Genomic DNA, 26,314 nt, shown 5'->3' on the forward strand with positions numbered 1-26,314 from the left:
TGTTTGTAGTTCACAATTGCAGTGCTACACATTGTTTTCCTCCGGTATTGAACACAGATCATCCCGTCTTCAATTTTATCGATTATTTACTTTAAAAAATACCTAAAGTTGTATTACAGTAGTTTGAAAAAGTAGTTTGAAATGTTTGGACAAAGCTTACAGGTAACTTTTGTAGTCATGTTGAGCGAGTTGGAACCGGTGTTTTTCTGGATCAAACGCGCCAAATAAATGGACATTTTGGATATATATAGACGGAATTAATCGAACAAAAGGACCATTTGTGATGTTTGTGGGACATATTGGAGTGCCAACAGAAGAAGCTCGTCAAAGGTAAGGCATGAATTATATCTTTATTTCTGCATTTTGTGTATTTCAACCGGGAGGGTTGAAATATGATGGTCTGTGATTGTTTGCTGGGGTGCTATCCTCAGATAATAGCATTGTTTGCTTTCGCCGTAAAGCATTTTTGAAATCTGACACATTGGCTGGATTCACAACAAGTGTAGCTTTAATTTGGTATATTGAATGTGTGATTTCATGAAAGTTACATTTTTATAGTAATTTATTTGAATTTGGCACTTGGCATTTTCACTGGATGTTGGCCAGGTGGGACGCTACCGTCCCACATATCCCAGATTAAGAGACGCCCGGGAACGTTCTCTAGAGGGTACTTATAGGCTGAAAGGACAGGTGTTTATAGTGTTAATATTTAGTCCGGGTAGCTATTGGTAAACTCTTTATCTATCTGCATTGACTCTTTTTACACATCACATACACTGCTGTTACTGTTTATTATCTATGCTGTTCCCTAGTCACATCACATACACTGCTGTTACTGTTTATTATCTATCCTGTTTCCCTTTAGTCACATACACATACACTGTGTTACTGTTTATTATCTATGCTGTTCCCTAGTCAATCACATACACTGCTGTTACTGTTTATTATCTATCCTGTTCCCTAGCCACTCACATACACTGTTGTTACTTTTTATTATCTATCCTGTTCCTTAGTCACATCACATACACTGCTGTTACTGGTTTATTATCTATCCTGTTTCCTAGCACATCACATACGCTGTTTGTTTACTTTTTATTATCTATCCTGTTCCCTTATCAATCACATACACTGCTGTTACGTTTATTATCTATCCTGTTCCCTAGTCACATCACATACACGTTGTTACTGTTTATTATCTATGCTGTTCCCTAGTCACTTTATCCCTTTATAGGTATACAGTGCATTCGGGAAGTATTCAGACCTCATCCCTTTTTTCCACATGTTGTTACGTTACAGCCTTATTCTAAAATGGATTAAATACAKATTTTTCCTGATCAATCTATACACAATACCCCATAATGACAAAACGAAAACAGATTTTTWGATTTTTTTGCAAATGTATAAAAAAACTAAAACAGATACCTTATTTACATAAGTATTCAGACCCTTTGCTATGAGACTCGAAATTGAGCTCAGGTGCATTCTGTTCCCATTGATCATCCTTGAGATGTTTCTACGGCTTGATTGGAGTCCACCTGTGGTAAATTCAATTGATTGGATATGATTTGGTAACGCACACACCTGTCTATATAAGGTCCCACAGTTGACAGTGCATGTTTATTTTACCTTTATTTAACTGGCCCAACGCTCTAACCACTAGGCACCTGCCGCCCCAAGAGCAAAAACTAAGCCATGAGGTCGGAGGAATTGTAAAGCTCCGAGACAGGATTGTGTCGAGGCACAGATATGAGGAAGGGTACCAAAAAAAGTATGCAGCATTGAAGGTTCCCAAGAACACAGTGGCCTCCATCATTCTGAAATGGAAGAAGTTTGGACCACCAAGATTCTTCCTAGAGCTGGCCGCCCAGCCAAACTGAGAAATCGGGGGAGAAGGGCCTTGGTTAGGGAGGTGACCAAGAATCCAATGGCCACTCAAACAGAGCTCCAGAGTTCCTCTGTGGAGACGGGTGGCCCTTCCAGAAGGACAACCATCTCTGCAGCACTCCACCAATCAGGCCTTTATGGTAGAGTGGCCAGACGGAAGCCACTCCTCATTAAAAGGCAAATGACAGCCCAAAGGACTCTCAGACCATGAGAAACAAGATTTTATTTATTTATTTATTTTACCGTTATTTTACCAGGTAAGTTGACTGAGAACACATTCTCATTTGCAGCAACGACCTGGGGAATAGTTACAGGGGAGAGGAGGGGGATGAATGAGCCAATTGTAAACTGGGGATTATTAGGTGACCGTGATGGTTGAGGGCCAGATTGGGAATTTAGCCAGGACACCGGGGTTAACACCCCTACTCTTACGATAAGTGCCATGGGATCTTTAATGACCTCAGAGAGTCAGGACACCCATTTAACATCCCATCCGAAAGACGGCACCCTACACAGAGCAGTGTCCCCAATCACTGCCCTGGGGCATTGGGATCTTTGTTTAGACCAGAGGAAAGAGTGCCTCCTACTGGCCCTCCAACACCACTTCCAGCAGCACCTGGTCTCCCATCCAGGGACTGACCAGGACCAACCCTGCTTAGCTTCAGAAGCAAGCCAGCAGTGGTATGCAGGGTGGTATGGATTCTCTGGTCTGATGAAACCAAGATTGAACTCTTTGGCCTGAATGTCAAGCATCACATCTGGAGGAAACCTTGCACCATCACTACGGTGAAGCACGGTGGTGGCAGCATCATGCTGTGGGGATGTTTTTCAGCAGCAGGGACTGTGATACTAGTCAGGATTGAGGAAAGATGAATGGAGCAAAGTACAGAGCCCGGACTTGAACCCGATCGAACATCTCTGGAGAGACCTGAAAATGGCTGTGCAGCGACGCTCCCCATCCAATCCAGACAGAGCTTGAGAGGATCTGCAGAGAAGAATGGGAGAAACTCCCCAAATACAGGTGTGCCAAGCTTGTAGCGTCATACCCAAGAAGACTCGAGGCTGTAATCGCTGCAAAGGTGCTTCAACAAAGTACTGAGTAAAGGATCTGAATACTTAAGTAAATTATATTTGTTTTTTATATATTTTTTAATTTCTCAAAATTTATAAAAACCTGTTTTTGCTCTGTCATTATGGGGTATTGTGTGTAGATTGATGACGGAAAAAACTATTTAATCAATTTTAGAATAAGGCTGTAACATAACAAAATGTGGAGAAAGTCAAGGGGTCTGAATACTTTCCGAATACACTGTATGTACATACAGTATCTTCCTCAATTACCCTGTATCCCTGCAAATTGACTCTGTACTGTTACCCATTGTGTATATAGCAAAGTTATTGTTACTCATTGTGTATTTCTTCCTTGTGTTATAATGTTTTTATTCTATCTCTTTTTTTCTCTCTACGTTGTTATGAAGGGCCCGTAAGTAAGCATTTCACTGTTAGTCTACACCTGTTTAGAAAGCATGTGACAAATAAAATTAAACGTAATTGTATTTGTCTCTAGCACCCTCTGCTCCAAGATTCTTCAGAATCCAGCAGAGACATTTGGACACTATCTGGGTGGACTGGGACACTCCTGCAGAGCCCAATGGCATCATCGCCGGATACATACTGAAATATCAGACAGGTAGGAAGACTTACTCATCGTCAGTCAGGTAAACAAAGTGGGTACAGTAGGTAAAACGGGTCTCTAAATCAAGTTCTCTTGGCTCCCTGGTGTGCTCTCCCTCCACAGTGAACGCAACCCGGGAGGAGGAATTGCGTGTTGAGGAATTTGTGCGCCGATATGATCGCTACACCCGCRATAGATTCACCATAGCAGCACAGACTAGACTCGGGGTAGGAGAGTGGTACACAGAGGAATCACCCCATTATACAACTGAAGGTAAAACACCACAGGTCAACCACAACACACAATTACAAGCCATTAAACATTCACACACCTACAGATTTTATCATGACAATTAATCGTGTGTGTGTGTTTACATACAGCTAATGCACGGGAGCAGGTGGACCTCTCCACTCAGGGCTGGGTCATTGGTGTGATGTGTGCTGTGGCCCTCTTCGTGCTCATCCTGCTGGTCGTCTGCTTTATCAAGAGGAGCCGAGGGCGGAAATACCGAGGTACTGTAGCAATACTATAGTCCACAAGACTTCTCCATTAGAGGACCAACATTCTTAGATGGAGAGACAGATCCAACAGACCTAATACTATAGTTAATTTACTAGCATAAAGCTTGTGCTAAATTAGCTAATGGATAGGATATATTTACCCTAAGTATGCAGTGCTTATATTATATTTGGTCAGAGTAACAAGACAGAGCTTTTTATTTTCAGTATGGGACAAGAAAGAAGTGACATTGGAGTCGGTGGATGATAAAGATCAGGAGGGATCATTTGACTATCGGTAGGCAATATAAAAGAACTGGCTGAAAATCAACTGAGAACCTTGACTTGAGATAAGTATCAATAGTGCTAATGCAGGATTTGTGTAGGTCAAAGTCAACCACGTACATCATGTATAATCATTTTGTGAGGTAGTGCTGATCGTGTCAGTTTCCCTTCAAGCCAACTATGGTATCTAAAACCTTCCACATGAACAGTAATCTACAGTCATATGAAAATGTATTCGGGTCTTTCTATAAATAAATGGGCCAATGTGTGACATCATGGTCAACATTTTGAAATGGTTTGATATACATTTAAACATGATTTTCTTGCATCTTCACATGTATAATTACAGTAATAAGAGTCTAGATGGGCACAATGAGACCATAACTCCTAGAAACACCATAACTCCTAGAAACACCATAACTCCTAGAAACACCATAACTCCTAGAAACACCATAACTCCTAGAAACACCATAACTCCTAGAAACAACAAAACATCTACATGTCATTCAAAATGTCACATGAAACATGGACACTGCATGTTTCTTTGTCATGCCTAGTAGCCAGGTCTGTTTGTGCTTTAGTCAACTTCTCTATCATTTAAAGCCATGCTAATAATATAATACGTGTTCTGTCAACAAAATAATTGACTATAATAATAACCAATAATCATTCAAATTATTGGCGAAATCATTAGAATTAGTAAACTCTTTAAGGTAGGTGTGTGTGTGAACGTGTTTAACTATTCAAGAATAGTAAACAAACAAAAATTTGACCTTGTTAATCCCCATGAGGTCAAATGCTATTTCTATGGGGTTTAGGGTTAAGGTTAGAATTAGTTTCAGGGTTAGAATTACGTAAAGGGTTCGGGTTAGGAGCTAGGGTTAGGTTTAGTGTTAGGTTTAGGGTTAGGTTTTTGGGTTAAGGTTAGGGTTAGGTTTAGGGTTAGGTTTTTGGGATAAGGTTAGGGTTAGGTTTAGGGGTTAGGGAATATTGTGTCCCCCCACAAGGTTAGCTGTACAAGACAGTGTGTGTAGGTGTGTGTGTATGTGGGTGTGGGTGAAAACTAGACATCACATTCTTGCTTCCTCTGTCCTTGTTTCCTCCACTCCTTGCCTCTCCTTGAAAGTGCATTGGAGGAAACAGGGGGAGAATCTCAATTGCATTTCCTTCATTCCTCATGTCCTCTCTCCCCGCCTCATTAAAACCCATTAGATAAGAAGGTGAGAGAGGAGGGAACTCTGACATTCTTGTCCAATGGGTTTTGAGAAGGAGATGAGGAGAGAGSATGCAACAAATCAAGGAAATGTAATTGAGATTCTCCCAAGGATAGAGGAAACAAGCATTTGACAGTTATTAKATTTTTTTGACAGTGCCAGACTGACTGAGCTACCATAATACCCATGGCCTGTCCAGAAATAACCCCTAGCCCCTACTGCCCAGAGTCTAGACACATGTGGAGATCTGAGAGGGATTGATGGAGACATGGTGAGAGCCCCACCTTACCCTTTGATAGGCTTGGAGGAATTTTGGCGGTATTGCTTACACCTGTCCAATCCTCTCAGATCTCCACAAGTGTCTAGGGGTAGAGGCTAGGGGTAGTTTCTGGACAGGACGCCACAACCCTTCGGGTGGATGGTGGATCTACAGCACGACACTTGAAGCATTGGTTGGATGTTTAATTCCATTGCTATACACACAGGCTGTACACACCCACGGCACCCTATCAGGCTGATCAGACAGMTGTGGGTAGCTAGAGACCTGCTGTAAACAGTGAAAGGATATATTTACATGCCTACTATTCACACGCTTGCTTCATTTCAGCTAGTTAGATGTGCAACCACTGACTAACTATAGCTAGGGCATATCTCTAGTCTAGCAATAGGTACTGTTTTGGTTGTTTTGCATCATTTAAGATTACCAATGGTTAGCTAGGTAGCTAGGATATATCAGTCAGCTAACCATTTACAGTAACAGCAGTTCATAAGTTAATACACACTAAATCTTATGCAGAAATGAAGAAATCTTACTTTATCTTGGCACTGTGGCACGGTATGGGCAGCTATTAATAAATCAATTAATAGAATGGAGTTAGAAGGGTGACCTCTTAGGACAGGAAGTGTTGGCTCTGCACTTGACCTTTCATATTTAACCCCACACACATTTGAACATCAAAATATCAAGTAGTTTTTTTGTTTTATATGCAAATATTTGTTGTAAATACTTTTTTTTACGAATAAACAGGCAGTTTTCACGTTCCCAATTTCTCTGTATTACCTAGGAAAATAAACTAACAAAACGTACATGGAAAATGTACATTGTCCACGAAGTAGGCTAAAAACATAGACATCAAATGTTCTGTAAATCCTACAGTTAATTCCCGCACTTTGGCTGTTGTTAAATCACGTGTAGTTTCACACAAGCTCTTATCAGTCATTCAGAAAATTCCTGAATCAGCTGATGTTGCGTGATAATGTCCCCATGTAACTAAACAGCTAGACATCAAACGGGCATCAAACAACTATTATGAGTACTTATTGAAGAACCTTAATGACAGTATAAATGTTTATTTTATTCATCATATTAAAGTTTGTATTTGTATTTATTTTGCTGTCAAGACAGCAGCTACTATTCCTGYGGTCCAGCAGAATTAAGGCAGTTTATACAATACAGTCACAGATTTCACAACCCACTGTGTGCCCTCAGGCCCCTACTCCACCACTACCACATATCTACAGTACTAAATCCATGTTTGTGTATAGTGCGTATGTTATTGACCCCTTTCTGTTTGAAACATTGTATTTTGCAATCACATACATTATTTTGAATATGTGTGCCGATGAAAACTGTTTTCACACCACAACATATGGAGATATGAAATGTTAAGATGTTACAGTACACTTCCGAGATCTCCATACCAAAAAAAAATAACAATGTCCAGGAATTTCACAGGATCAAGGTCAATGTGTAATTCAATTGTTAAATGCTAAACCAACGATAAACCAACAAACCGTATCATAAATATAAGGAAAGAAGGGTATTGTTTTATGTCACACGATTTTAACCAAATCTGTGAAGACCCCAAACACAAATAAAACGGTTTAAACATAGGTTTTGATTCAAATCATGAATTATATAGAATGTATCTATGTTCCCCCTTATATCTTCATTTATCCACATGAAAATAAAAATCATGAATGTCTTTGTAACAGCTCCAAACAGTTGTACACTGCAAGAGTTGCTCACTGGTACTCTAGTTTATAGAAAGACCCATCCATACTGTAATATGGTGTGGTAATAATACTCAACAGGGAAACAAATCATTCAATTTCCTAACAATATTGTACCATTCAGTGTTGTCGTTATTTCAGAACAATGTATTTTTCCTGATAACTCCCCAATCCTTAGAATTGATCTCTCTATTCTGACTACTAATGTTTTCACATTCTTCCTTTGGACTACTGAAGGTCTCTGTAAAGGTATGATAATATGAACACTAACGCAAGTCTACACCATGTACACCATTTCTACTGTATTATTTTACTTATATATTGACTGTATTTTATATTTATAACCAATAAATTGGAACTAAAATAAACGTTTAGGTAGTCTGCATTTCAACATGCTATCGCTGTTGAAACAAGTTAATGGTTTAAGTGACTTGATTAAAATATCCTAAAATCGTTGATAATTCATTGAAATGTTCTTCAACAATGTAGCTCTCTACACAAATTATAAACAATATTTGTGAACGTTTCAGGATAAGCTGTGTCAACACCATTCCCTAKTCTGCCCAACGGTAAGTATTACAACCAGTCAGTCTGTTTTAATGTCTAGAACTGTATGGTGAAAGCTGGGAGCCATAACACAGCCTCTAATATTTTCACTGTTCTTCCAGGGAGGATGAGACTAAAGTCAGGAGGGGTCAGGCGACAGTCGACACCATGATGAAATGGACGGAGAGTGACGACAGACTGGTGGAGTACGGTGATGGACGGGAGATTGAGTTCAACGAGGACGGCTCCTTCATTGYCCAGTACACTGGACACAAGAGGGATGACAGAGACCCAGAGTTTAGGGAGAGTAAGAGCCAGGAGGCCCTCTCCCCCATGAGTCCCATCTACTCATTTGCATAAGGAAACAGGACTTACAATGGGTGCTGTGGTGACCTGTCATTCAGGGCAGGTCGGGCAGAGCCTGTTTTGCATGTTATTTTGGCATTAATACGTGTCACATTAGTTTGCAAACAAAGTAAAATAAAACAAATTTGAGTTAATAAAGCTGCATACAAACATGGTCTCTTTTTTGCCTTCTTGAGTAAGGCAGCTCCAAAATGCAGGTGTTTCAGCCTAGCTCAGTGCTTTCTGTGGTGGTGGGGCAGCCAGCGGAAAATACGAAGCTTAGGGGTTGGTAATGTTCTCTAGTTGCGCAGTGATTGGCTCAGTGTTCTGTCACTCATTGGGACACTACGTCACAGCAAAATCTACAGGGAGAGCTCGAAAATTCAAGCCCCTTTGGTGCTGCCATAGAGTTACATTAGAAGTGGCCATCCAAGAAGACTCAAGGTCATTGGCCACAGTTAAAATGACGTCAATTCATGTTATATCTACAGTAGCCTTGATTGGACTGATCATGTCAAAATCTTAGCTAGCAAGCTGGTAGTCATCATCATCATCAATCAAGCCTAGAATCTACTGGCAAATCATTTTCAATCCTTGTCATATGAAGAGAATCACTAGCCTGCTATTCAGTGGAGTGGATGTGTGGTCTAGGTCTGGGTTTAAGGGTCTCTTTTCCCAGCTTAAAAGGATAAACATTCAGCATTGGTCATGCTGTCAATCCAGCATGAGTTCTGCCGCTTTAAAAACAACTGGAAACTCGGAACTGGGAAATCTCAGACTTCAGTGAGTTCAAGACAACTGGAAACTTTGAAAAAAATAGCTCAGACTGGGAAAATACATTTTCAACGATCATGCAACTCGGATTTCGAAGTCGGGAACTCGGACCTCTTTCTAGAGCTCCAACCTGAAGATCAGTAACATCAGCATTCGCCCTTGTTTTTTTCTGAGTTCCCAGTTGTCTTGAAAGCACCATAAATTCAGAGAATGACAGATTTTGATGACAAAWTTTGCCCACGAAGGACCCRGCTGCACCACCTTCCTGTTCAAGTGACCACAGCACAACAAGGTGAGTCCAGAAATGTATTGTATGTTACTGCATAAATTATGTAATATGCCAGGAAGATATGTACAGTGKATTCAGAAAGTTTTCAGACCCCTTMACTTTTTCCACATTTTTACGTTGCAGTCTCATTCTAAAATGTATTCAATATATTTTCCCTCATCAATCTACACACAATACCCCATAATGAAAAAGCAAAAAACAGTTGAGAAAATTTTGCAAATGTATATTAAAAAAAATATATATATATCACATTTACATAAGTATTCGACCCTTTACTCAGTACTTTGTTGAAGCACCTTGGCAGCGATTACAGCCTTGAGTCTGCTTGGGTATGACGCTACAAGCTTGGAATACCTGTATTTGAGGAGTTTCTCCCATTCCTCTCTGCAGATCCTCTCAAGCTCTTTCAGGTTGAATGGGGAGCGTCGCTGCACAGCTATTTTCAGGTCACTCCAGAGATGTTCGATCGGGTTCAAGTCCGGGCTCTGGCTGGGCCACTCAAGGACATTCAGAGACTTGTCCCGAAGCCACTCCTGAGTTGTCTTGGCTGTGTGCTTAGGGTCATTGTCCTGTTGGAAGGTGAACCTTCGCCCCAGTCTGATGTCCTAAGCACTCTGGAGCAGATTTTCATCAAGGATCTCTTTATACTTTGCTCCGTTTATCTTTCCCTTGATCCTGACTKGTCTCCCAGTCCCTGCCGCTGAAAAACATTCCCACAGCATGATGCTGCCACCACCGTGCTTCACCATAGGGATGGTGCCAGTTTTCCTCGACGTGATGCTTGGCAATCAGGCCATAGAGTTCAATCTTGGTTTCATCAGACCAGAGAATCTTGTTTCTTATGGTCTGAGAGCCTTTCGGTGCATTTTGGCAAACTCCAAGCGAGCTGTCATGTGCCTTTTACTGAGGAGTGGCTTCCGTCTGGCCACTATACCATAAAGACCRGATTGGTGGAGTGCTGCAGAGATGGTTGTCCTTCTGGAAGGTTCTCCCATCTCCACAGAGGAACTCTGGAGCTCTGTCAGATTGACCATCAGGTTCTTGGTCACCTACCTGACCAAGGCCCTTCTCCCCCGATTGCTTAGTTTGGCCGGGCAGCGAGCTCTAGGAAAAGTCTTGGTGGTTCCAAACTTGGAGTCAACTGTGTTCTTGGGGACTTTCAATGCAGCAGAAATTTTTGCATACCCTTCCCCCAGATCTGTGCCTGATACAATCCTGTCTTGGAGCTCTATGGACAATTCTTTCGACCTCAAGGCATAGTTTTTGCTCTGACATGCACTGTTAACTGTGGGACCTTATGTAGACAGGTGTGTGCCCTTCCAAATCATGTCCAATCAATTTAATTTACCACAGGTGGAAATAAATCAAGTTGTAGAAACATCTCAAGGATGATCAATGGAAACAGGATGCACCTGAGCTCAATTTCGAGTCTCACAGCAAAGGGTCTGTATACTTGGGTAAATAAGGTATTTCTGTAATTTTTTTATTTTTATACATTTGCTAAAATTTCTAAAAACAGTTTCACTTTGTCATTATGGCGTGTATAGATTAATGAGTATTTTATTTTATTTAATCCACTTTAGAATAAGGCTGTAACGTAACAAAATGTGGAAAAAGTCAAGGGGTCTGAATACTTTCCAAATACACTGTATACTGTAGCTAAGAAAGCAATATTAAGTGTATGTTGTGTAGTAAGCTGTTAGTAGCCCATGTGCCTCTAACCCTAATAATTTTGTCGCATTTCCCCTCATAATTTAGCCTACTGTTCTGACTTGTTGGTGCACATGTAGCCTATTTTAGAGAAATGTAAGAGCTTTCATTGTCTGCTTATATGCCCCTTTCATTTATCCTATGGTTCTGATTTGGTGTACAGGGAGAATACTGTAAGAACAGTCCATGTTCTGAATTCTGTCTCTGTACATTTCAAAAGTGCTGAACAAATAGTTATATTGACTACGTCCGTCCTAGCTCGCTCATTAATGTCTTAATTACGGATTGCCTCTTATACGCTCGTCGTCCCTTTATGCTATATTTTGTACATCTCAATTGTCAGTAGAAACCACATTTGTTAAGCAAGTCAGCCATATCAGCTATGTTTTTTTTAAAGGCAGTACATTTTTTAAAGGCTAAATAAACTGTTTTACTGCAAAAAAGGCTCCMCTGATAGCCAGGTTTAACAGTGGTAAGGTGTTGGGACTGCTGTTGGGACTCTGCTGTTGGGACAGCTTTATGTGGGCACCGTTTGTCACCGTTATACTCCAATTAATGTATTGTTTAGTGTTGTGTTGTGGCTTTGCTGGCATGCATCTAAAAACAATTGAGGGAGTTTGCCACTGAATGGGTGCAATGCTCAACTAGCGCCTCTATAAACAGTTGTATACGAGACTGATTGAGTCCGAAATGCCCACTGCCCACTAACTGGGGGACACAGGTGTTCCCAAGCAAATCCACCATATTTTCTTAATTCCAGGCACACAAGATGATGTGATTGGAGCCTGATTGTGTTCCTCTATTCTCATGCTCTGCATTGACACTGGGTTGGTACAGCATTTTAACAAGAAAATTAAGGTTACAGCCTGTGGTATTTATGAAGTTGTGGAAAGTACATGTTTTTCAAGTGGGTGTGTAAGTGTGTGCGTACGTGCATACATGTGGAAGTGTGTGCGTATGTGCATACATGTTGATGTGGAAGTGGAAGTGTGTGCGTACGTGCATACATGTTGATGTGGGTGTGGAAGTGTGTGCGTACGTGCATACATTTTGATGTGGGAGTGGAAGTGTGTGCGTACGTGCATACATGTTGATGTGGGTGTGGAAGTGTGTGCGTACGTGCATACATGTTGATGTGGGTGTGTAATATTTATACTAATGGAGAGATATTGACTGGATGGAGGAATACACTGATACGTTTATCATGTTGATAAAAGCAGTGACACCTGGTAGAGGAACTATTTATATGATGACAGTGGTAGAAAAACCTTAATGAATGATTCTTTGCTAAATCACTGGTTTAGGCCTGGTAGGATTGATAAGTAGATTTGATCTCTTTATCTCTACCTGATGGCAGTAAATCATAGTACCATCTTCAGGGCACTGTACCCTTGACTTGTTTGTCTGTTGCTTTGTCTCAACATTGATCTGTGAATCTTAGCTGATGTAATTGGTATGATGACACATTGGCATTGTATACATACCTTTCAGGACTGTGGACTGCTTCAACATTCTTCAGAGATTGGCAGATTTAATCTTTAGCTTTTAAAATGTCTAAAACACAGACCTAAACACACCCCTAATTGATGTTGGTCCCGTGTGGCTCAGTTGGTAGAGCATGGCGCTTGCAACGCCAGGGTTGTGGGTTCATTCCCCACGGGGGGACCAGGATGAATATGTATGAACTTTCCAATTTGTAAGTCGCTCTGGATAAGAGCGTCTGCTAAATGACTTAAATGTAAATGTTAAATGTAAATGTCTGTACCTACCTTATTTCCCCTTGTGCACCTTTATTGTATAATTGTTATATGTTGATCTATGGTTTATAGAATATGGGTTTTAAATGCTATGAACAAGGCTAATTTTTGCACTTTGTACACTAGCATGACAAGCAAAATAAGAATGATGTTTTGGTTACTAGAACTACAATGTGCATTCTTATGGCATCCAGTCATTTCTGTCTTTTCTGCTAATCATTAACGTACCTTGTGATTTTTGACAATATTAACCGATAGAGATGTACTTTGTACTTATGGTCCTCTAATGAATACACAAATGGATTAAAACACTGTTCTAATGTGCTCTGTTGTCAGGATTTAAACATTTCAAATTAACTACACCTAGGAGCTTAATTAGAAAAGACATTTTCAAACATAAGATTTTTTATTGTTGTACCATAATGATATCACACTGTCATAATCATAATATTCCAACCATGAAAGTTACTGTAAAGACAGGTAATGCTTAAAAGTCAGCAGCATATTTCCATCATAGTAAGTGTGTACAGTACAGTATCATACTTTTCTCAATTGAATGGTGCACACAACATACTGTAATAAACCTCCCAGTCAGGGATTATTGAGTTGCAATGTTGTCAGTACATGAGCATGTCTGGAGAGTCTGCTGTCTGTGGAGTCTTCTGTGTATGGAGTCTACTGTGTGTGACTGTTTGCTTGACCTTTACAGACAGGAAGCTGACTGACATTCAAGATCACTTACAACCATTCACACATGATCAACCTGGATGTCAGTCTGCTTCTGCTTTAGCCAATTTTTTGTTGTTGACATGCCAAACATGTATGGCAAATTTGCTAATATACTGAACAAAAATATAAATGCAACATGCAACAATTTCAACGATTTTACTGAGTAACAGTTCATATAAGGAAATCAGTCAATTGACATAAATTAATTAGGCCCTAATCTATGGATTTCACATGACTGGGCAGGGGCGCCAGGCCCACCCACTGGGGAGCCAGGCGCACCCACTGGGGAGCCAGGACCACCCACTGGGGAGCCAGGCCCCCACAACATTTTAGAGAACTAAGCTTTTTGTGCATATGGAAACTTTCTGGGATCTTTTATTTCAGCACATGAAACATGGGACCAACACTTTACATGTTGCGTTTTATATTTTTGTTCAGTATAGATTTGAATAAATAAAATGTAAACGTAAGCAATGTTGCTGGCCTTTTCTAATCTCCGGAGTGATTGGGCTATATTAAATAGACTACAACCACTTTATTCATGTAGCAACACGTATGATGCCGTGACAACATAATCAGACCTCTATGAACTAAATAAACAAATTGTTACATAAAGATTAGAGAAATTTACAAGTGCCGGGATATTAAAGGGAATGAAAACCCAGTGAAAACTAACTTCTTTATGGCTGAGATAAGGCCTCTGTTACAGCCCTGAATCACAGGGCAGCTTGAGCTCTTGCTCCCATTAACAAACTACTCAGAACCTACAGTATTATCCCCCTCCCTATGTTTTGCATTGGCTGTATTGTTCTGTGTTATGTGATCTCAATTAGTAAAACCAAGGGCCAACCTTCCCAGTTTCAACAAAAGAAGCAAAGGTAATCTTATCTTAAAACCAATCAATACTAGCATTTTTATGACAGTTTATCTTGTCGTGTCTCTCATGCAATGGCCTGGAGCTTGCATAATGTTTGTTCTACTAAGATTTTGGGCCTTTTCTGTACTTTTTTGATTTCTTTGTTTATGGCGTGAACTTCACATCAAAGATATCCAAGAGAAAGGCCAACAAAAGCTATTATGTGTGAATGAACGATAACTACTACAATAGGTCCAGTGCGTGGAATATTTATATTCAAACTAAAACCTCTTAAACTAGTTAAAGAATATTGAAATGTATTTGCTGACTGAATGTTCCAATTCCACGTTGCTGATACAGAGGATAGAGATGGTTTATTTCACCATCAATATCAATCATCCATGGTTGTTTATCTGACCATAAAGATAGGTCTATCTCTCATACAATTCAGACAGGTTATATCCTTAAATGAAACTAACATAAACGATGACACTGATTAATCCAGATCAAGAGCAAACAATCTCCCCCAGGTTGCCACTTCCTGATACAGGTATGTAGCCTTTGGCCCAGGCGTATCAGAACGGTATAAAAGGTGAGATGTATTCTCTTTCAGACACCAATCCAGTGTCTCACTGAGGACCAGGTAGGACTTGTGCTATATGTTTTTACTAACAGTATTATTGCATTATAGTTTTACTATCACCCGACCATCAGTTACATAATTGCAACACATTAAACTTGAAGCTGGACAGTGCAGACGCACTCGGGCGCACTCTAGCCACACACAACATTCTAACCATCATGGTTTGTTCTATTAAATGAAAATGCTTATTTTTTCCAGGTGCCTCTTCGGTTTTGTAAGGAGAGGCCGTGTAACTACAAACTCATCATGGCCCAACTAACACTTCTCGTTGGTAAGTCAAATTCTGGCAATGAAATATTGTTATACATTTTCAGTGGTGTAAATTACTTAAGTAAAAATACGATAAAGCACTGCTTAAGTAATTTTTTGGGTTATACTTTACTATTTATATTTTTGACTACTTTTACTTTTACTCCACAACATTCCTGAAGAATATAATGTACTTTCTACTSCATACATTTTCCCTGACACCAAAAAGTACTTGTTACATTTTGAATGCTTAGCAGGACAGGAAAATAGACCAATTCAAGCACCTAAAGAGACAATCCCTGTTCATACCTACTGGCTCTGATCTGACGGACTCACTAAACACAAATGCTTTGTTTGTAAATTATGTCTGAGTGTTGGAGCGTGCCCCTGGCTATCCGTAAATAAATAAAAAAATAAGGAATTTGAAATGATTTATACTTTTACTTTTGATACTTAAGTACTGTATATTTAAAACCAAATACTTTTTGACTTTTACTCAAGCAGGATTTTACTGGGTAACTTTCACTTGAGTCATTTTCTATTAAGTTATCTTTACTTTTACTCAAGCAAAAGCTAGAGCTGCCCCGGTCAACTGTAAGTGCTGTTATTGTGAAGTGGAAATGTCTAGGAGCAACAACGGCTCAGCCGCGAAATGGTAGGCCACACAAGCTCACAGAACAGGACCGCGGAGTGCTGAAGCGTGTAAAAACTGTCTGTTCTCGGTTCAAAACTGCCTCTGGAAGCAGCGTCAGCACAATAACTGTTTGTCGGGAGCTTCATGAAATGGCCTTCCATGGCCGAGCAGCCGCACACAAGCTTAAGATCACCATACYCAATGCCAAGCGTTGGCTGGAGTGGTGTAAAGCTCACAGCTATTGGACTCTGGAGCAGTGGAAATGCGTTCTCTGGAGTGATGAATCACGCTTCACCATCTGGCAGTCCGACGGACAAATCTGGGTTTGGCGGTTGCCAGGAGAACGCTACCTGCCCGAATGTATAGTGCCAACTGTAAAGTTTGGTGGAGGAGGAATAAAGGTCTGGAGCTGTATTTCATGGTTCGGGCTAGGCCCTTTAGTTCCAGTGTAGGGACATTTTAACAATACATTCTAGACGATTCTGTGCTTCCAACTTTGTGGCAACAGTTAGGGGAAGGTCCTTTCCTGTTTCAGCATGACAATGCCCCCGTGCACAAAGCGAGATCCATACAGAAATGGTTTGTTGAGATCGGTGTGGAAGACCTTGACTGGCCTGCACAGAGCCCTGACCACCACCCCATTGAACACCTTTGGGATGAATTGGAAAGCCGACTGTGAGCGGCAACATCAGTGCCGGACCTCACTAATGCTCTTGTGGCTGAATGGAAGCAAGTCCACGCAGCAATGTTCCAACATCTAGTGGAAAGCTCAGAAGAGTGGAGGCTGTTTTAGCAGCAAAGTGGGGACCAACTTCATATTAACACCCATGATTTTGAAATGAGATGTTCGACAAGCAGGTGTCCACATACTTTTGGTCATGTAGGGTACTTTGTTAACTGGAAGCAAATAAGCTTGTTTGATTAGTCTAATGAACAAATGTTTAATTTTTGTTTCAGGACTGTCTGTTTTGATGTGTCTTCAAATGGGTAAGTTTTGTAGTTCTTACAGCGTTACTCTTGATGTCTATCCCAACTTAATTGTACTGTAGCTACCAAAAATAGGATATTGTTAAGTAACATTCATAGGGAGAAAATAAATAACTTACTGTTGAATAACATTGCTCAGTACATAGCATACGAAATTGATACAATCCTAGACAAAGTCACTGTCAACGTCTCTGTCTATCACTTTATTTCTGATGGGGGCCTGATGCTAGTATTTTAAATCCTCAACAGTGTCATCAACCAAACTGGTGTGCTACTTCACCAACTGGTCCCAGTACAGACCAGGCACTGGGAAATATCTGCCGGCCAATGTGGACCCCAACCTCTGCACTCATCTGATCTATGCCTTCTCAATGATCAACCACAACAACGAGCTAGTCACCTACGAGTGGAACGACGATGTTCTCTACCAGTCCTTCAATGGGCTGAAGAAGCAGTGAGGTTTAGCTGCTGAGCTATATGATGTCTTATGTTCTCCATCAGCACTTTGTGCATTTACAAAAATTATTACATATTCACATCTCTTTAAATGCAATGAAATTGGGTGTTGATGAATCTTTCTTGTCTTGGAAAGAAATCCTGCACTGAAGACCCTGTTGGCAGTTGGTGGATGGAACTTTGGGTCCAGCCAGTGAGTATTGTTGTCATATAGCCATGATTAAGTTGTACATGTTTCAATGTATTTTACTGAAAGAAATAAACATGTTCTTAAGTATCTATTGGTCATTATGCTTTTCCAATGAATAATAACAATTACAAGTATTATGATTACTGACACTGAATAACCTTTCAGGTTCACCATCATGGTATCAACACCTGCCAATCGCCAGAAGTTCATCCAGTCATCCATCAGTTTCCTGAGAATGTATGGCTTTGATGGCCTGGACCTGGACTGGGAGTACCCTGGAGCACGAGGGAGCCCCCCAGAGGACAAGAAAAGGTTTACACTGCTGTGCAGGGTCAGTTTGACATTCACAGTAGTAATAATCAAACATCTGGAAAGCATTATATTTAGATCCTGAGTAACAGATTTAATGGGGCACCATAATAATTATGTTCAACTTTAACTGATCCAGCACAATGTTGTCATATTATTATTTCATACCATTAACAAAATACACTGTCTCATTTGGTTCTGGGGCCCAGGAGTTGCTCGAGGCATTTGAGGAGGAAGCCGCTGACACCAGCAGACCAAGGCTGCTGGTCACAGCTGCAGTGGCTGCTGGGAAGGGAAACATTGATAACGGTTATGAAATTGCAGAGGTTGCAAAGTGAGTTCAATGTTTAAAACAGAGGGCCTTCATTCACCATAGGTGATTAGTATAGTAATAATTATTGTGAAGGTTCATCCTTTACCAGTTGGTGTTTTCCATGTTACATTTCGTGACCTTTTGCCTTGTGTGACTGTGTAACAGATACTTGGACTTAATCAATGTGATGTCCTATGACATGGGTGGAGCCTGGGACCCATTCACACGCCACAACAGCCCCCTTTACCGCGGTGCTTCAGATGCAGAGGAAGGAGAGCACAAGTATTTCAACGTTGTGAGTTAAAAAAATACAACTTTACAATAGCATTTTTTTAAATTTAATTTGACTATTTTTGAAACCATAAATCATTTAGAAACCATTAACTATTTGTCAAATAGTTGTTGAATGTTTTCTCCTTTTCCAAAGGACTTTGCCATGAAGTACTGGAGGGACCAGGGCACCCCTGTTGAGAAGCTGATGATGGGTTTRGCCACCTATGGGCGCACATTCCGCACTGTCTCTGGAGACAATGGTGTCGGAGCCAGAACGAGTGGACCAGCCTCTGCTGGACCCTATACCCGCGAGGCCGGCTTCTGGTCCTATTATGAGGTCAGGGAGGGAGGTCAAAGTTCAAAACTACAAATACAGTTGTCACTGGTGGTGCGATCTCCAAACTCTACCAATGTGGAGTTCATTAACATGCTATCTTTTGAAACGCGGGAGATTGTGAAACACTAGGATGTAAAAAATTGATTAACACAATACATCAATGCACACTTTCAGTATACTGTACTCAGGGCCAATTCAAAACAACAGGTATTCTTTATGTCAGGATCAGTTTTCCAACATACTCATGACATGTTAATTTTTCTTTTCTACCAGATCTGTACTTTCCTGAATGGAGCAACTGTTGAGTTGATTGAGGATCAGATGGTTCCCTTTGCCACCAAAGGAAATGAGTGGGTGGGATATGACAACTGGGAAAGCTTTGAAATAAAGGTACGGTATCATATTACTTAATACACTGCCAAAAGGAATCTCCTTTCAGTTGATTGCTGTAAATTCTAGCAGTCYAATGTCTATTGCTCAATTCAACCATAAAATCTTTGTTATTGATTACATGGTGATCGGTAGAAGGCTATATGGTTTCGGGAAATAAAATATTTGGTCATTTTATAGGCACGCTATCTAAAAGACAACAAGTTTGGAGGGGCCATGATCTGGGCTCTGGATCTGGATGACTTTTCTGGACAGTTCTGTGGGCAAGGCAACTATCCCCTGATCAGCCATCTGCGTTATCTTCTGGCCTCAGGTACGCAGCCATTACTAGAGCACTGTGGTTTATGTCTCATAAAAGGTTTGGTTGGTATAACAATGACATTGTATCATTCCATGCTTGTCAATAACAAACTGTATTTTATAGATTTGCCACCCCTTCCTTCCACAACACGTCCGCCACCCCTTCCTTCCACAACACGTCCGCCACCCCTTCATTCCACAACACGTCCGCCACCCCTTCCTTCCACAACACGTCCGCCACCACTGCCAGGAACCACCACCAGCAGTGTACCCTCCACCACCTCCACTCCTCTGCCCGGCAGTGGCTTCTGTGGGGGGAAAGCTGACGGCCTGTACTGTAACAAGGAAGATCTTAATGCCTTCTACCAGTGCGCCAGTGGACACACCTACCTCCAGAAGTGCGCCGCTAACCTTATTTTCAACGAGAAATGCAAGTGCTGTGACTGGAATTTGTATAACATGAGCCCGGCATAGGTGTTTTCTGTTAATGTACACATTCTAGCCTGAGTAACTGATATACTGTATACCATTTACCTCAGTTTCATGGTACCAAGGCTAGTTTAGATTTAAATGATAAAATATCCACTCCAATTACAATGGAATAATACAAAAAAATAAAGTATTTGTAATGTTTTTATGTAATGGTTATTGATGCTGCTTATTGTGACTCGATTCCAAGAGATTGTAATCTCTTCCTTTCATTTGAAATGTTTGAAACTTTTGTTTGTTGTTACACAGTTAACCCAACTGTAAAGTACTTCCATGTAGTTAGTATAAGTCACGCGTCAAACTCATTCCACAGGGTGTCTGCAGGTTTTCGCTCCTCCCTTGTACTTGATTGATGAATTCAATCAATCAAATGTATTTATATAGCCCTTCTTACATCAGCTGATGTCACAAAGTGCTGTACAGAAACCCAGCCTAAAACCCCAAACAGCAAGCAATGCAGGTGTAGAAGCACGGTGGCTAGGAAAAACTCGCTAGAAAGGCCGGAACCTAGGAAGAAACCTAGAGAGGAACCAGGTTATGAGGGGTGGCCAGTCCTCTTCTGGCTGTGCCAGTTGAAGATTATAACAGAACATGGCCAAGATGTTCAAATGTTCATAGATGACCAGCAGGGTCAAATAATAATAATCACAGTGGTTGTAGAGGGTGAAACAGGTCAGCACCTTAGGAGTAAATGTCAGTTGGCTTTTTATAGRGGATCATTCAGAGTATCTCTCCTGGGCCAGACTACACTCAATCATAGGACCTACTGAAGAGATGAGTCTTCAATAAAGACTTGAAGGTCGAGACCGAGTCTCGACCGAGTCTAGGTCCTTGCAGTGTTGTGCAGACTCAGGACAACTGAGCTTTGGAGAAATACGCCGATTTAAAGAGGAGTCCGTAATTTGCTTTCTAATGATCAAAGAAGTTCATGCATTTATCACTGCTGAAGTGAAAGCCATCCTCTTGGGAAATGCTGCTTTTTAGTTAGCTTTGCGAGTGTCAAAAATAAATGTTGGATTCTTCTTATTTTCCTCAATTACGTTGGAAAAATAGGATGATCGAGCAGCAGTGAGGGCTCTTCGATACTGCACGGTACTGTCTTTCCAAGCTAGTCAGAAGACTTACAGTTTGGTGTAGCGCCATTTTCGTTCCAATTTTCTGGAAGCTTGCTTCAGGGCTCGGGTATTTTCTGTATACCAGGGAGCTAGTTTCTTTTTACAATTTTTTTTGTTTTTAGGGGTGTGACTGCATCTAGGGTATTACGCAAGGTTGAATTGAGTTCCTCYGTTAGGTGGTTYACTGATTTTTGTACTCTGACATCCTTGGGTAGGTGGAGGGAGTCTGGAAGGGCATATAGGAATCTTTAGGTCGTCCGAGAATTTATAGCACAGCTTTTGATGATCCTTGGTTGGGGTCTGAGCAGATTATTTGTTGCGAAAAACATTAAGATCCACAACATTTATTCAACGGGACAAAACTAGGTCCAGAGTATGACTGCGGCTGTGAGTAGGTCCGGAGACATGTTGGACAAAACCCATTGAGTCGATAATGGCTCCGAAAGCCTTTTGGAGTGGGTCTGTGGACTTTTCCATGTGAATATTAAAGTCACCAAAAATGTGAATATTATCTGCCATGACTACAAGGTCCGATAGGAATTCAGGGAACTCAGTGAGGAACACTGCATAAGGCCCAGGAGGCCTGTAAACAGTAGCTATAAAAAGTGATTGAGTAGGCTGCATAGATTTCATGACTAGAAGCTCAAAAGATGAAAACGCAGTCGTTTTCTTTTCTTTAAATTGAAATTTGCTATCATAAATGTTAGCAACACCTCCGCCTTTGCGGGATGCACAGGGGATATGGTCACTAATGTAACCAGGAGGAGAGGCCTCATTTAACACAGTAAATTCATCAGGRTTAAGCCATGTTTCAGTCAGGCCAATCACATCAAGATTATGATCAGTGCTTAGTTCATTGACTATAACTGCCTTGGAAATGAGGGATCTAACATTAAGTAGCCCTATTTTGAAATATCACAATCTATTTCAATAATGGCAGGAATGGAGGTGTTTATTCCAGTGAGATTGCTAAAGCGAACACCACCATGTTTAATTTTGCCCAACCTAGATCGAGGAACAGACACGGTCTCAATGGGGATAGCTGAGCTGACTACACTGACTGTTATAGTGGCAGACTCCACTAAACTGGCAGGGTGGCTAACAGCCTTCACCCTATCTCATTGTGGAGCTAGGGGAGTTAGAGTCCTGTCTATGTTTGTAGATAAGATGAGAGCACCCCTCCAGCTAGGATGGAGTCCGTCACTCCTCAGCAGGCCAGGCTTGGTCCTGTTTGTGGGTGAGTCCCAGAAAGAGGGCCAATTATCTACAAATTCTATCTTTTGGAGGTGCAGAAAACAGTTTTCAACAAGCGATTGAGTTTTGAGACTGCTGTAGAGCTCATCACTCCCCCTAACTGGGAGGGAGCCAGAGATAATTACTCAATGCCGACATCTTTCTAGCTGATTTACACGCTGAAGCTATGTTGCTCTATGTTGCTCTTGGCTCTTGGTGACTGTTTCATCCTAACATTGTTGGTGCTGACGTGGATAACAATATCCCTATACTTTACACTCACCAGTTTCAGCCTTAGCCTGCACCATCTTCAGATTAGCCTTAACGTTGGTAGCCCTGCCCCCTGGTAAACAGTGTATGATTGCTTGATGATTTGTTTTAAGTCTAATACTGCGGGTAATGGAGTCGCCAATGACTAGGGTTTTCAATTTGTCAGAACTAATGGTGGGAGYCTTCAGCGTCTCAGACCCAGTAACGGGAGGAGAGACCAGAGAGACACGGACTCTAACTCGCTGCTTAATGGGGAGAACCGGTTGAAGGTTTCTGTCGGTTGAATGAGCGACACCGGTTGAGCATTCCTACAGCATTTCTTTCCAGAAACCATGAGAAAATTGTCCGGCTCCGGGGACCGTGGGAGGGGATTTATACTAACTGTACTTATTGGTGGCACAGACGCTGTTTCATCCTTTCCTACACCTAAATTACCCTTGCCTAATGATTTTGTCTAAAGCTGGGCTTGCAGCACGGCTATCCTCGCCATAAGGTGATCGTTCTCCTGTATATTATGAGTACAGCAACTGCAATTATAAGGCATAATGTTAATGTTACTACTTTGAGTCGGCTGGTGGAGGTCCTGACAAACCACGTCCAGATAAAGCGCCCGGGATGAAAAAGTTGAATGAAAAAAGTTGAGCGAGGGAAAAAATAAAAATATAAAACTGTAATTAAAAAGTTACAACCGTAAAGTTGGCAGGTAGCATATAAGGTTAGCAACAAACCGCACAGCAGCACGTAAACAAGTCTACAAGTTGTGACCGGAAATTATGCGAAAAAGGTCACTAATTAGTAAAGAACTCCCCTCACCCATTGTTGCCAACTCCTCAGTAAGGAAAGTAGCTATTGGCTGTTCTAAAAGTAGCTAGAAGTCACTAAATGACGTCATCGCCTAATTTGCACAATTGGCCATGTGCATGTAATTGTGATGGACGCTGTCGTGGGAGAGACAAAAAGTGAGTAAAAAACACCCTAAATATGTTTAGAACTACATATGAACTTTCTTCTGTCGATTCTTGTTTTTTTWATGTCACAATTCCAACCCTCCTCCTTTATCCGGGCTTGGGACCGGCAAAAGTGACCCAAAAGAGACACTCTGGCAGAGTTACTTAGTTTTTTTTCTCTTCTTTTTTTTTCTTTTCTTAATTTGGTTTGGTTTTTAACCTTATGACCCACTTAGGAGCCTACAACAAGTCACAGTAAAACATGAACATTTTTATCCATACATTTTTTTGTATACAATCTACATTAACAATCTAAATGGACCAAAAAGAGACAATAGAAAAAACAGTCAATGGCAATGTGAGAAAATTATGGTAACTAGTCTGGCCCTAATTCAGGTMAATAGTTTTTTRCCCCCAGACCCCTCCTCCACACACACACAGGCTGTGCTGGCTCACAGAAAGAGTGGGTCATCGTCATTTTGGTCAAGGCTCTCTATGGCAGGTTCAGCAACTAAGGGAGCTGACTTAAATGAGTAAGCAGCTGATGTGCCAAAAAGCTGCAAAACATTAGCAGGCAGCTGGTGCTCATAGCAAGCCTCACCAGCTTCAGTCCATATCGAATGTACAGGATGGAGTTAAGGGTCTGCAAGGACATCCGATTTCTAAGTTTGCTTTTTACCACACTCATCTGGCTGAATACCCTCTCGACTTCAGCATTCGAGTGTTGCTGGACAATCTTGTCTATCTCTGCAGGGGAGTAGCCAAGGAGCTTGGCTTTTTTTTCTATTTCTCCAGGGCTCTTATTGTGCTTTAGAGTTTCCTCCACATTGAAAACTGACATGTACTGCAATGCTATGATGTTGTCCGACAGTCTCACCCTCAACTCCTTAGTGAGGGAGATGGTGAAGGCTACACACRGCTTTCGGACATTGTTTTCATCCTCAGGCGCAAGGTGGAGCTCAGCTGCCTTTGACTCAAAAAGGTAACCAAGGTACGGTTTGGGACTGATGTATCCATCTATTGGCCCTTTGAGTACATCAACATTTGCCAGTGGATTCAGCACCCTGCTGCTCACAGACTTGATCAGGCTAAACAAGCTGTCAAGTTGCTTAAGAGGATCTACTTGCTCTCCCTCAAAAGCCTTGATGGCCAACTGTACCTCACCCAGCACTGACTTCAAAAAAGTCAGATACAATATGTTTTGAGGACCACTGTACATGGAGTATAAAACCTCAGCCATGTAGCAGTGTTCACTGGACTTGGTGACTGCGGAATGCAGCCTAAGCTCCTCCCACTGGTCCAAAATGCCTGAAACCGCAGGTTCAATGGAGAGCCAACGTGTGGCACACACCTTGGTTATCTGTAAAGGTTTCTCCCCACAGTTGATGGTCTCATATATGGCCTTGTAGGCCTCCCTGCGCTTTGGAGACACTGAAAACCAGTTATAAGTCTCTCGTACCAAGTACTCCACACTACGGGAGATGGTGTCATTMGAAGCATGACTTACAGCAAGCTGCAGAGTGGCACACACAGCGAATAAGAACCAGATATTTGAGGCCATACTCTTTCAGCACTCCATTGTTAATCCCCGTCATAAGAGGCATTGTCAGTCCCTATCCCCAGGAGTTTCTCTTTTATAAGACAACACTTCTCGAGGAAAGCCACAACAGCACGGGCTATAGATTTGGCATCTCCTCCCTCCATCTCAACAAGCACCAGAAATGTTGATACAATTGTCTGCTTGGTGTCACTAAAGTACCTTATCACAAACCCCAGGTACTTAAACACTTACATCCGTGGACTCATCGAGGAGGGTGAAACGCTGGTCACCCACATCTGCGACCAACTTTTTCAGAACGTATGGTGCTAGAACACCATTAATCATTACTGTGCACTTTGTCCTGCGTATTTTGAAGTGGGTAGCAGCAGTGGAGTCTGAGAAAGCAGCTCAACATGCTTCTCCAATGTGATCACATGCCAGCATGGAACAGTGTTCAGCGAAAGCTAATGCCATGGTGGCCTCTGCCTTTCTTGCAGTCAATTTTTTTAACCATAAATGGCAGCTTGTTTTGGGTGGAACTGTTACAAGGCTTTCTTCGCGGAGAGGTGAACATCTCCTGCTCTGTCTGCAGCTGGGAGGTACTGCTGCATGAGGACTGGGCCGCCTGTGAGTGCTTTGGAACAGGGGTGGGGCCAAGGCAGCACCCGCTGCTCGTTAAGAAGAGTAAGAATGAGACTTGCATTCACGTCAGTCTCCAACACCAGAAAAAGTCGTTAGATTTGTTGCTAGTCGATTTTTTGAAATGTGTAACTAAAGGGGTCTGAATACACACTCAATATAGCAACAAAGTCACTAAGTTGGCAACACTGCCCTCAACTGGTTGTCTAGGTCTTAATTGAAAGGAAAACCCAAGGAACAAACACTAGGCCCTCCATGTAATGAGTTTGACAACCTTGGTATAGGTAAAAAAATATATATATATTGTAAGGCTCCTTGTTAATGATTTGGAATGAATTTAGACCTACTGTCTGAACACTTCTAAAATAATGTCTGACCGTACATTGTAACAATTTGGACACATCTGGAAACAAAGACGGCCATCAC

General features: G+C 41.4%; 1 protein-coding gene and 1 pseudogene across 2 annotated transcripts; both read left to right on the top strand.

Annotated features, from left to right (window-relative positions):
- The window catches only part of LOC111976289 (neurofascin-like), a 29,368-nt pseudogene extending 20,747 nt beyond the window's left edge, over nucleotides 1–8,621 (top strand).
- Nucleotides 8,622–15,128: 6,507 nt separating this feature from the next.
- LOC111976260 (acidic mammalian chitinase) lies at nucleotides 15,129–20,288 on the top strand. 2 transcript variants are annotated; one of them, XM_024005032.2, is made up of 12 exons: nucleotides 15,129–15,217; nucleotides 15,416–15,488; nucleotides 17,058–17,087; nucleotides 17,337–17,541; nucleotides 17,680–17,736; nucleotides 17,899–18,064; nucleotides 18,252–18,376; nucleotides 18,521–18,650; nucleotides 18,783–18,965; nucleotides 19,239–19,355; nucleotides 19,536–19,668; nucleotides 19,780–20,288. In XM_024005032.2, the coding sequence occupies exons 2-12, from the start codon at nucleotides 15,464–15,466 to the stop codon at nucleotides 20,127–20,129; spliced, it is 1,521 nt and encodes a 506-aa protein (XP_023860800.1). In that variant the 5' UTR covers nucleotides 15,129–15,217; nucleotides 15,416–15,463; the 3' UTR covers nucleotides 20,130–20,288. The 2 variants fall into 2 exon arrangements, with proteins under 2 accessions (XP_023860800.1, XP_023860798.1); XM_024005030.2 differs by lacking the exons at nucleotides 15,129–15,217; nucleotides 15,416–15,488 and having other exon boundaries at nucleotides 17,015–17,087.
- Nucleotides 20,289–26,314: the final 6,026 nt, after the last annotated feature.

Source organism: Salvelinus sp. IW2-2015, linkage group LG17, assembly GCF_002910315.2.
Source record: "Salvelinus sp. IW2-2015 linkage group LG17, ASM291031v2, whole genome shotgun sequence".
Taxonomy (NCBI): domain Eukaryota; kingdom Metazoa; phylum Chordata; class Actinopteri; order Salmoniformes; family Salmonidae; genus Salvelinus; species Salvelinus sp. IW2-2015.